At 57.5% G+C, this 11,896-nt stretch overlaps 1 protein-coding gene across 1 annotated transcript in view; it reads right to left on the bottom strand.

The window, feature by feature from the left end:
- Positions 1-443: 443 nt before the first annotated feature.
- Positions 444-11,896, bottom strand: part of DNM1 (dynamin 1) — a 40,705-nt gene continuing 29,252 nt past the window's right edge. The window contains 8 exon segments of the mRNA XM_079113438.1: positions 444-1,059; positions 4,683-4,789; positions 4,791-4,899; positions 5,244-5,485; positions 7,064-7,234; positions 7,526-7,537; positions 7,984-8,095; positions 8,870-8,979. Of these exon segments, the coding sequence (XP_078969564.1) occupies positions 999-1,059; positions 4,683-4,789; positions 4,791-4,899; positions 5,244-5,485; positions 7,064-7,234; positions 7,526-7,537; positions 7,984-8,095; positions 8,870-8,979 (924 nt within the window). The 3' untranslated portion in view covers positions 444-998.

Here is an 11,896-nt window from a genome sequence, read left to right as displayed (position 1 = left end):
CTGTACCCTGGTTGGTGAAGCCTGGAGGATTCCAGGGCAGTCGCCATGGGGGCTATCAGGGCAGTCCTATCCTAATGCACAAAGACTTGAGTCTTATCTAACGGTGGGGAGGGGGTCACAGTGTGCAGCACCTAAGGGTGCCAACTTCTAGTCCAGACTTATCATCCCGTCCTGTCCACACGTGGGGCCTCTTGCCCCTGTCTGTCCCTCCAGAGCGTTAGCATCAGCTGCAGGTCCATCCTCCAGGCTGAGTTTGTGGCCCTGCCTCCTAGTGGCCACAGCGGGGTTCACAGGATGAGGAGGAGCTAACCTCCAGGTGCTAGGTGCTTTAACCAGCCTTTGCCCTCCTTATAGCACACTGGCCATGTCCCGTCCTCACCCAACCCGCGCTCAAACCTTCCCTGCCCACGAGCCCCACAGAGAACATGAGCCAGCAGAGGACACACAGTTCCCCATCGTCCAGGAATGGGTTTTATTCTCAGCCGAGAGACAGCAAGACTGGAGGCCTTCAGAGAGCCACACAGCTGCCAGCACAGCGCCCCCATGCTTTGGGGGGCAACGGAAGGATGGCTGAGGGGACTGGCTGTCCACAGGCCGAGCAGGACAGAGAGGCTCACTGAAGGTGGCACACTGTGGAGCGGGTACATCAGGGCGACAGCATTCCCTTGTAGTTGGGCCACATGACTCCACAAGGACAGCATGGTGACTGATTCCCAACACTAGAGGCGCGGCTGAGTCGGCCATATATATGTATATATATATGTATAGAGTATTTATAGATATTTATAGAACAGGGCAGGAGCGATACCACAGAGGGACACAAGTTTTCACCAACGTCACGCCTGGATGTGTCAGCTCACCACTACGACAGACTAAGTCACAGATGAAAGAGATGCTTTGGGCCAGGGTTGGGGGGTGGGGAGGCCACTGTCAAGTCACAGAGCAGCTGTCCAGGCAGGCTTGGAGAGGGAGGTCTCCGAAGAATAGGAGGGATCTGGTTAGAGGTCGAAGGGGGGCCTGGGGCTCTCAGGACGGGATGGACTTGCCTGACCCGATCGGCTGGCAGTTGGAGAGAAAGCCAAGAGAAAACGGGAGAGAGAAAAGGAAGGAGAGAGCTGGTAAGGCAAGAGCAGCCATGCCCTGGCAGGTGACACAGCTGTGGGCGTGGACAAGGTTTCTGGAAAAGAGGAAACGGACAGATAGGAAAGGGAAGGAAAGTGTAGGAGCTGGAGGCGGCTGGGCCAGCGCTCCCAGGTGGTCTGGGTAGAGGCAGGGCAGCCCTCCACCACACACACAACCTCTCTCACGCCACCCAGGCAGTGCTCCCGCAGCTCAATGCATGCCTGGCCCCAGGGCTGCCGCCGCCTCTGATTACCCTGCCTTCCACCCCTAGCCCCCACAGCAGCCACCAGGCTGGAAAAGAAGACTGAACTAGGAGGGCAAAGCTAGATGGGGTACTGGAGGGAGCACTGGAGGCCCCTCAGGTGATCAGAAAGCCCAGCAGTCCTCTGAGGGGACCCAGGGGAAGGTGGGAGGAAGGCAGCCGATGCCACTGGCCACAGACTTATAAGTCTAAGAGGGGAGCCTCAGCTGGTCGGGGGGCTGCAGGTCGTGTAGGTGAGGCTGGGCCCTTCCTGCTGGGGAAAAGCAGAAGAGTGAGAGTCAGTGGCCAGGGAATGGTGGCAGGTGGGGTCACTGGGCAAATTCTGTGACCTGGCCAGGTGGGAACTCAGAAGCTGACTCCTCCAAGTTAGCAGACACTGTTGTGCCCTGGCAGAAAAGGTCACTCTTAGGAATAACAGGCCAAGGTGCAGGAACCCAGGGCTGGCTGAGATGCTTCATCTGGGGCTGAGGAGCTGTCTTCTGTTGCAAGGAGGTAGGGGAAGGGGGCTCTGTGTCCCTGCCTCACCTAGGCTGACACTGCATAGGACACTCAGGCTTTCAGAAATCAAACCACCAGGGCCTCCACTTAATCCCCTGTCCTAGGAAGGCCTCGGTTCCCAGAGCTCCCAGGCTGGGAGGAGGACGCCATGCTGCATCTACGGCTCAGACTGGGGGATGGATGAGGCATGCCCAGGATGAAGCTCAAAGGCCTCTAGCCTTCTCAGAGCTCAGCTGCACATACAACCCCTCCAAGCTCCCAGCTCCTACACCATAAACCATGAGCTCTCTGGATGGCCTCTTTGTAGCTCCAGAGAGCACCCACATCTGCCATCTTGGGCAGGGAGCCTGTCCCAAGAGCCCTCAGTTCAGGCATGGAGGCCTTGGGCAGTGGTGCTGAGTCCCGAGGCTCGCTGAGAAGGGAGGTGAGAGAACCAGCTGGCAGAGGACAGAAAGGAAAGAGGGAGTCTGGAGCTGCAGAAGGGAGAGGGAGGGGGCCTGCTCTGAGGTCTCAGGTTGCACCCCCCAGCATGGAGCTGGTGCAGTGGGGTCAGGCAACACCGTTCATGCAGCAGGCTGAGAGCATGTACCTACCGTGGCTGACACTCCTCAGGGGTCACTGATAGTGATTCTGAAAGACAGCACGAAATCAACAGGGCAGTTCACACGCACAAGTGGGGCAGGCCTGGGGGCAGGGAACACGCATACGCACACGCCTGGGCGTGCACACACATGCTGTGAGGCCCCGTGGCCCTGCATGCACACGCTAACACACATGCCCACAAACAACACGCATACACCTCCCTCCAGCCACCTCCCAGTGCCAGCACCCTTGCTGGTTGGCACGTGCAGCACGGATCTGGAGCATGCAGCCACTCGGCACACTGAAGCACACGCGTGGGCTGTCACAATACAGAAGCTTGCCTGCACACAAGCCATTTGCACCAGCTCCCTGCACACTTGTGCCTGATGTGCTCAGAGGGCCACTGCACGGCTCCACAAGGGAAAGGGCTTGCTTTCTAGGGCCCAGTTGTCATTTATCTGTCCAAGAGCTTCCGTGGTGCTCTACTGCTTGTAGCACTGAGTCCCAGGCCTGTCTCTTCTTCTAACTATGAAAGTTCTCCAATCTGCCCCACCCTAGCCATGCTGTCTCATTGCTGTCCTCTACCCAGCCAGCAGCTCTTAGTGTATTCCATAATAAATCTCTGTCCATATCGCTTCTCCCAACCCAAATGCCCTCTGGATTCCTCACCACCTAAACCTTATCTCCATTGTGCCCCAGACCCCACTAAAGTCAGGATGCTTTCAAGAAGCTCCTCCAGTCTGCTCCTTCTCCAGGCAGGATCATGACTTGCTAAACGTGTTCCATGTGTCATTGAAAATGGAGTAAGAAGAGGTACCAGATCTCACAGTTCCCCTATGTCACGCCTCAGCAGGGACCTGGGCAGGTCCCATCCCGTAAGAGTCTGAGCTCGCATTGGCAGTTAGCACAGTGCCCCTATAGCCACTTGTGCCATTCAGCACCCCTACAGCCCTGTCTCCCTTGATCCCCACACCAACCCTGAGAGAAAGGCAAAATATGAATTATCATTTGGCAGAAAGGAAACTGAAGCCCCGGGAGGGAAAATGACTTGTCTAAAATAAGGCTAGGGTGAACCAGCACGTCTAGACTCCCAGACCAGTGCACCTGCCCAGTGCTGCACAGTTTGCCTTCACCCCATCTGCTTCAGTCATCAGATCCTCAAAGAGCAGGCCCCATGCCTGCTTCATTGGATTAATGGAGGCTAGACCTCCAACCCTACCCTCCAGCCATCTGGAAACAGAGTCTATCAGTCTGTGTTTTTCTTCAGAGAATGTGGCCAGTGGAAACAGGGCAGACTGAATGGGACATTGGAGTGAACTTCCCTAAAGAAGGTCATGGATCAAGATGGCAAAGCCAGGACTAGGGGTATGGCTCAGTGCTGCCTGGCATGTGTAAGGCCCTGGGTTCCATCCCCAGCACCGCAAAAGGAGAAAAAAAAAAGTCAAGGCAAAGGAAGAATCTTTCTCCAGAAATCTCTGGAATGGGACAGCCTACACCTATTTCTACCCTTCCCATGTCCACCACATTGGTCCACACCAGGTAGGGTCAAAAGCAGGGAGAAAGGAAGGAAAGGCCACCAGATTGTCCCATGGCTCTCAGAACCCTGCCCCACCTGCTTCCTGTCCTACCCATGCCTGGGTGCCACTCACACTCACACCTGTGTGCACGCCCACACACACATCACACAGTCGCAGCCTGACCCCTCTTCCTGTGGGCCAGAAGCTAGACACCACCCTGGGATAAACTGGTCAAAAGAGGGCTAGGAAATGCTCAGGTAGCCCTGAGTGTAACAGCACAATCCTCATGGTCCAGAGAGGAAGGATCTGGGTTCAGGTCCCTGGGCCTGAGCGAGGCTCGCCCGGGGAAAGGAAGAGGGTCATGGAGAACTGAGAGCGAGAAGGGGACAAGAAAGCAATGTTGGGAGGCCAGGAGTGAAAAAAGAGTGAAGTGCCATGCAAGTGCTGGAAAGAAGGGAGCAGGTGGGATGAGCCCCACAGTAGCTCCCTAGAAACGAGCACCTCCGGGACTCAGCGCTCCGTGGGGCCAGGCTCCGCCAGCCCTTGACCCCACGTACGTGGCTCCCACACCCAGGAACTGAGCGCCTGGGATGCAGAGGGTCGGCTCTGGCCGCTGGGCGGCTGCTCTAGAATCCGATTTCACCTCCCACCCGGCCACGCCTGCCCGGCGGCCTCTCCCGCCGTAGTCAGACCCTACTCACCTGGGGACCCCAGGCGGGGCGCGGTTGGGGCGCGAGGGCACCTGGGGAGGAGGACCGAAGGGGTCAGGGGAAGCCCCCGGCCTGGAGGGCACGGGGGGCGCCCCCCCCCAGGGCGGACCCAGCAGGCGGAGGCCCAGGAGCAGGGCCCCGCGACCCGGGCCGGGCTGGGGGCACGGCGGGGGCTCGGCGCTGCGGCGTGGGGCTGGACGTGGGCGATCTGCGGGCGACAAGGACAGGGGAACAGGAGATGAGCGATCCGCCCCAGCCTGAGGCCCCGCCCCAGCCCAGAGCCGGCCACGCCCATGCACGCAAGCCCCGCCCCAAGGTGGTGGACGGAGCCTGAGCCCCGCCCCCAGCGTCGCCAACGTTCCAGCTCCGCCCCGCAGCCAGCTCTCCACGGCAAGCCCCGCCCCGCGTTAAGCCCCGCCCTTTCTAAGCTCCGCCCCTCGCTCCAGGTGGGAGCCGCATCGGTGACGCGGGCGCGCCACTGCCCGGTCCCGGCCTTCCTCCCGCGGGCCCCGGGCTGGGGGGCTTTGGGGCCGTGGGGGCCGGCCCTGGTACCTGCGTCCGGCCGGTACGCTCTGCACCTGCAGCCAGGAGTCGTCCACGGGCGGGGGCATGGGCGTGCTGACAGTGGTCGTGTTGATGTCGCCGATGATGCTGAGCGCCTCCTTCAGCGCGTGATACATGCGCAGCATCTCGTCGCGCCGCTGTGCCTGCTCTGCCGACTCCTCCATCAGTGTGTTCTGGTCCCCGCAGGAGTACAGGTTGGCCAGCAGCTCTGAGAAGATGAACTCCTTGGTCTGCGGGCCAAGACGGGAGGAGAGTAGGATCTGATGCCTGTGCCGCCTTGCCTGCCCTCCCAGATCCTGCTGGGACTGAGCGCAGGACTGGGAGCCAGGCTTGGCTTTCAGATACGACTTTGAGCCTAACCTCGGAGATGTCCCGCCCCACTGCACTGCCCTCTTCTCAGAAGGGGACTGTGAACTCCAGGGAGGAAAAGTCATCTGTCCAGTCACAGATCTGGGAAGAGACTTAGAACCTAGTCTGCCACTGGGACACACTTGCCTATTCGGCTTTTTGAGACTTTCCAAGAACTTTCATGCTCCACTGGTTCAAAATAAGGAAGATGACAGTTTAAAATGTTCTGAGCCCGTGAGCCAGCGCTCACTCTTTTCAGTCCTGTTCTCTTTAACAGCTGTAAATGTGTGCCTGGATTGAGGGAAACGCGTCTGTCCGTAGGGGTGCCTTGTTAACGTTCTCCTTAAAATCTCTGCCCAGGCTCTGGGTCATTCATGGCTGAGGTTTTGGCACTCTAAGCCCCAGTCTCATTTACTCTTTATTCAAATACATATGGAACACCTGTCATGCATCAGGCACTGAGTTGTTACACATTCTACATGCATTTAATCTATCATCATCCATAAGAAAACAGGTCAGATGAGGTAGCTTATTTGTCCAAAGTCACACAGGGAATTTGTGGCAAAACTAGGATTCAAACCTAGTTCTGCTTCCATGGGGACCTGCATTTTCACTAAGTCACGAATTATGAAGGAGCGGGGAGGTATCTGCGGATTCTCAAAAGGTGTTGCTCCTGGAAAACATTTATGTATGTTTGAGACAACTTGGCTATGTGCATCTACTTTTTCAACTGTAAATTTCATGAAATCTAAATTTAGATTATTTCCAATGGAAATTTAATGTCTGAATTGGATTTGGAAAATTCAGTATGAGAAAAAAGTATGTAAAATATCTTGCTAATGTGTTCCAGACTGACTACATATTGAGAAAGAATATTTTTGATATTTTGGGCTTAAAATATAATTGAAGTTTTTTTCTTTCTGTTGTGTGTGTGTGTGTGTGTGTGTGTGTGTGTGTGTTGCTGGGGTCTGAAGCCAGAAACCAGAGCCTGAAGCACCGTCTGGCACAAGATTCACAGCTGGATGTATCTCCAGTTATCTTTTCACTTTTTTTTTTTTTTTTTTTTTTTTTGTACTAGGGACTGAACCCAGGAGCACTTTACCATGGAGCCACATCCTCAGCCCTTTTTATTTTTAATTTTAAATTTTGAGACAGGGTCTCACTAAGTTGCTGGGGCTGGCTTTGAACTTGTGATCCTCCTGCCTCCACCTGCCAAGGCACATGGATGCCACAGTGCCCAACTTCTTTTTCCTTTTTTAAATATGGCCACTAGAAAATGTAAAATTATAGACTAAACCCACATTATATTTCTGTTGGACAGTTCTGGTCTGTACATGCCCTCTCTTTTGAGACCTGGTCCCGTTGGGCTGGCCACTGTCTCCCTCAGGCCTACCTGGCTGCCTTCCTCCCTGGTCCCATGGGAGCACGGGTCCCCCCACCCCTGGTGGCGATGCACGCACATTGTTAATCATGAGGTGCATGATGGTCTTAGGCATGAGGTCCCGCACGGTCTTGTTGACAATGGCCATGTATGAGTCTACCAGGTTCCGGATGGTCTCCACCTGCCGTTCCAGCTGTGGGTCCATGGAGTGCATGAAGCTGTCCGAACCATTCTCCTCCGTCTCGCTGGCCTACCATTGGAAAATGAAGGGCATCAGTGTGGCCTTTTTTGGGCAGCCAGGCTGCAGGCATGCCAGGACCCTGGCCCTCCAGGGCTCTCTGGAACACTGAAACATAGAAAGCAGCTCAGGGCTCTGCCCACCCCTGTGCCTCTCAGGTTCTGACTCTGGTGCCTATGCTTTGCCTCAGTTTCCCCATGCTGACATTAGAGAAGGACGTCTCCAGCTCCCCTGTGTGAAGACCCAGCCAAACTGGTACCAGGCTGGAGGTACCTGGCAGGAGACAAGGGAGAGCATACTCACTTTCTCTTTGTCCTGGGAGGCCCACACCAGAGCCACAGAGGCCACCACACCAGCATTGCCACCGCCACCGCCACCAGGGAGCACAGATGAAGCAAACACACAGAGAGGAAAAGAGGAGCAATTGAGTGAACCCAGGGCACTGCACCCCAACTCTGTGGTGGCTCTAGACATTGCCAGAACAAAAGAGGAGAGAAAAGAGAGGTAGCCACAAGAAACCGCCATCCTGTGAAGGGGGTGCAGGAGATGCCATCTGCAGCAGGGCAGGGGACACATAAAACTGCCACTACAGAAGGACGGAAGGACCAGAGCACTTAACTCTGGCAGTGGGGGGTGGGGTGCCTGCTCTGTGAACCACATAAGGGCTCAGAAATCTGGCATGACTTGGCATCTGTGAAGGTGATGCCCCAGGGCCTATGGTACAAGCAGCTTGCCCCTCCCCTCCCTGCCCTTCCTCTCACCCCAACACGCTCGGGGTACACGCCAGCCCTCAGGAAGGAGGCCTTCCAGCTGTCCACCTCCTCCTGTGTCTCACAGGCCAGTTCCAGCTGCCGATAATCCTTGTAGACATTCCTGCAAGATGGAGCAGGTGGGAGGGAAGCGGGTGAAGGCCACCCCTTGGGGGTTAAGGGCATGCCTGAATTTTGAGGTTGTCATGCTTGGGGTTGAGCTCTGGCTTTCTAGCATCCCAGGTGTGGGACTTCAGGCAAGTGCCCTCCTCTTTCTAAGGCTCAGCTTCCTCATCAGGAAAATAGATGAATAATGACTATTGTCTCCTTTGGTTATTTGTGAAGCTTCAGTGAAACAAGCAGAAGTACTTGGAAAGGCACGGAGCCCCGAACCACGGGGACACACATAAGATGTGCAGCCCTGGCTTGGGACTCAGACCTCTACTAGCACCTTCCCTGAGGACTTCCCTAGTGGCAGTGATGTCAGACCCTCATCTCTGAGTAGGAGAGAGTGCGAGAGCTGGGGCCCGGGGTTGGGGGCGAGAGGCGTGGTGCTGCCCCTGGCCTGGTGAGAAACTGAGAGATGCAAGAAGGAGCTAGGTCTAACCAGGACTCTTCTGTCCCCAGTGCCTGGCAGAGCATCATTGCAGATCAGGCATTAAGCAAGTGACTGAAAGGGAGGGAGGGAGGAAGGAAGGGCCAAGAGAGGAAGAGGAGGAGGTCTAGACATGGTGTACAGCACACAGGAGAAAGTCAACAGATGTGGGTTGAATAAGTGAACCTCGGGGCAGGTTCTGCTCCTTCCTGGTCTATGTACCCAGTTTCTACTCAACAGGAGTGGTTTAGGGTTTCCAGAACCTGGGGTCCCAGCACCCTCCCATGAGGGCCAGACAGCTACCTCTGCTCGGTGTTGAAGAGGGCAAATATGTGCTTGCTGGACATGAACCCCTTCTCCACGTCACGCAGCTTCAGATTGTCCACGGACAGCATGTATTTCTTCTCCTTCTCCTGTGGATGGAGGAAGAGTCACGGGTGAGGTTGGCACTGCCATGCCTCAGTCCCCAAGGGTTCCACACTGGTCGGCACCTGGGGCTGTGGACCCCCAAGAACAGCCTGAGCTCCTAGCACCAGTCCCTGCCACCACACAGGTGCTACCCAATAAAGCCCCACTGTGGGACCCTGTTCTGAATGGGTTTCACCAGCACCCCCTGGACTTCAAGCCAGTCCCAGCAGCCCTGCACATAGGTACGCCTGAGCCCAAGGGGCTGTGGAGGCAGGAGAGGCTGAGTGTGGCTCCCACAGCCCACCCTAAGCGAATCCTGGAGGCAAGCCAGGCCAGCCCCAGGCAGGGACGGCACACATGAGTCTTTCTCGTCCCTGGCCTGGTGGCCTCTGACTTCATTTCCTGACTATAGAGACAGGGAAGGGGGGCCACCAGCCTGGAGCTTCAAAGGGCCAGCTCAGCCTGCTGCCCCAGCTGCCCATGTGGTAGCAATCAGACACAGCACAGCCCAGAGATGGTGGATCTGTGGTTGTGCACGTGTGTGTGGTTGTCTGTTTGTGCAAGCACCCGTATCCCATCACTGTTGTGTGGGAGCTCATGTGTCTGTAGTACACAGAGGTGCGTGTGCATGTGTGTGTGTGACCCTGCTGTGTATCAGTGTGGGCGTGTGTGTGCTTGGACATGGGCCGTTGTGAATGCCTCTGTGTTTGCATGCATGTGCCCATGGGACTTGTGCTGTGGGGACACAGATTTGCCTACATGTGCAGGGGGTAAGCATGTTTGGTTTGCCTGCAGCTGTGTATCTGTGAACACACATGCATCTGTAAGCTCTGTGTCCCAGGGAGAAGGTGTCCAGGAGTGGGAGGGGCTTCTGCTGGACCCAATTGCCCACTCAGCACCACAGGACCTACTCTGGAGGGATTGTCTCAGGGTTTGGACATGGACCTCACTGAGGATCTCAGGTGGGGGAGCTGGGTTAGGAGGACTTTGTTCCCCACCCTGGTGTCATCCTGTTCCCCCTAACCCCCACACCCGACTGGCCCATGCAGACACATAAAGCCCTCTTTATGCCAGGCGGGTGGCCGAGAGCCCCAGAGGGCGGCTGGGGGAGGAGAGGAGGAAGTTGCACACGCGGCCAGGGAACATCTGGAACCGTTCGAGGGAGGCCCCGCCATCCGCCCAGCGCTTGGGGGTGGGACACTAGGTAGGAGCGGCCTCCTCCCCCACCCCTCCCTTCCTGCTGGCCAGCCCCCTCCCCAGGCCCCTCCCTCCCAGCCCAGCTCCCGCTCACCCCTGCCACGTCAAAGGAGGCAGAAGGGGAGTCCGGAGCAGAGAGGGGACTGCGGCTGGCCGGGCTGGGGCTGGGGCGACACGGAGGCTGGGGCTGGGGGGGGGCCTTGGATCTCCAGGGCATGGGGCTGAAGCCACCACCGGACGACAGACTCTGCTGCCTGGATGGACCAGCGGACACCTCCACTCCGTCTACCCAGTGTTTAGACTATCTGTTCAGGACTCCCAAATTGTACAGTAGTCTGCACATTGGTTAGGCTGGGCTGGGTTAGACCCTCGGCGCCACCACTGGAAAGCCCGACCGACCCCGCTGCCATCCAGAAACGGAGCCGGGAGCTGGGGCGGGGGACTTGGGGGTCAGGGTGGGCCGGGAGGATGTGCAGAGAGATGGGGGTGCCACCCTGCTGTGGGACTGGTGGGGAGTGCTGGCGGGGAGGTCAGCGGGGGAAGACAGAAGACTGGGTCACGGCGAGCTGGGGATGTGGGCAGCGCCTGTCTGCCCAGGGCCTCCCTCACCCCAGCCACCCCAGTGACCAGATGCAGGCAACGGGGTGGAGAAGGAAGCCAGACCCCAGCCCCTGAGCCCAGAGCACCTCCGCGTCCCCAGCAGTCCTAGTGCGAAAATCCACTCACCCCCGACACACCTCGGCACACACCAGCGCGACCCAGACACATGGATCTGCACATCCAAACTCCGCAGTCCACACCTGGGCCCCAGGCACACACGCACACCACAGTGCACACACACACGTGCACACACACCCAGACACACTCAGTCCACAAGAGAACACCCCTCCTGTACCCCCAAACATACACACACCCTCAAATATCCCACACGCCCCCACCTCCAGCCCACCCTATCCCTACACTCATGCCCCAAGCACAGGCACACACGCAGTCACACTCAAGCACACAAATTCACACCTGGTGCTCACACTCCAAACACACCCCTCTGCAACCCCCCAGCATCCACAAGCTAACCCTGGGCCCCACGCACACAGCACAGGTCCCTCTCCACACACGCAGGTCCCACTCCTCAGCCAGTTTCACACACGACTAAACTCCACTGTACACACCAGGCTTTAAAAGGACCCACGCCCACAGGTGTGAGGACAAGGGACGCTCTCAGGCAGCGTAGCACCAGGCCCTGCGTAAGAAGCCCCGTAGAGTAACACGGGGCCCATGGAGGGGTGTCTAGGGAGCCAGCCAGGGTGATAGAGCAGGAAGCCACCCCCCAAGGGTGCCCCACGCCACCTCACACTCCATCCCTTCCAGGGGCCCCTGGACTCAGGGAGAGGCCAGGGTTAGGGTAATGAGGTCCAGATGGCTTGGCGCCCCCGCCAGTGACGACAGAGGGCCCCGCCCAAGGTGGGAGGTGGGGCCCCTGCCCAGAGTGGACTTGGAGGAGACAGGGACCAAGGAGGGGACGTGGAAACCTCTCAAAATCACAGGCCCCCCACCCCAAGGCTCACTCCCCGTTGACAGCACCCCATCCTCCAGTGTCCCCTCAGGAAGAAGGGGGTCCCTTCCCCCACTCCGTGGCCAGCTGGAGTTCATTACCACAATCTCCCCCTAGCCCTCCCTGTTCTCTCTGGTCACCTCTGGAATCCAGATGTGGAAGCCAAATAGACT

Source organism: Sciurus vulgaris (assembly GCF_902686455.1).
Source record: "Sciurus vulgaris genome assembly, chromosome: 15".
NCBI classification, from domain to species: Eukaryota; Metazoa; Chordata; class Mammalia; order Rodentia; family Sciuridae; genus Sciurus; species Sciurus vulgaris.
Note: the sequence above shows the minus strand (reverse complement) of the source record. Positions and strands in the feature narration are given on the sequence as shown.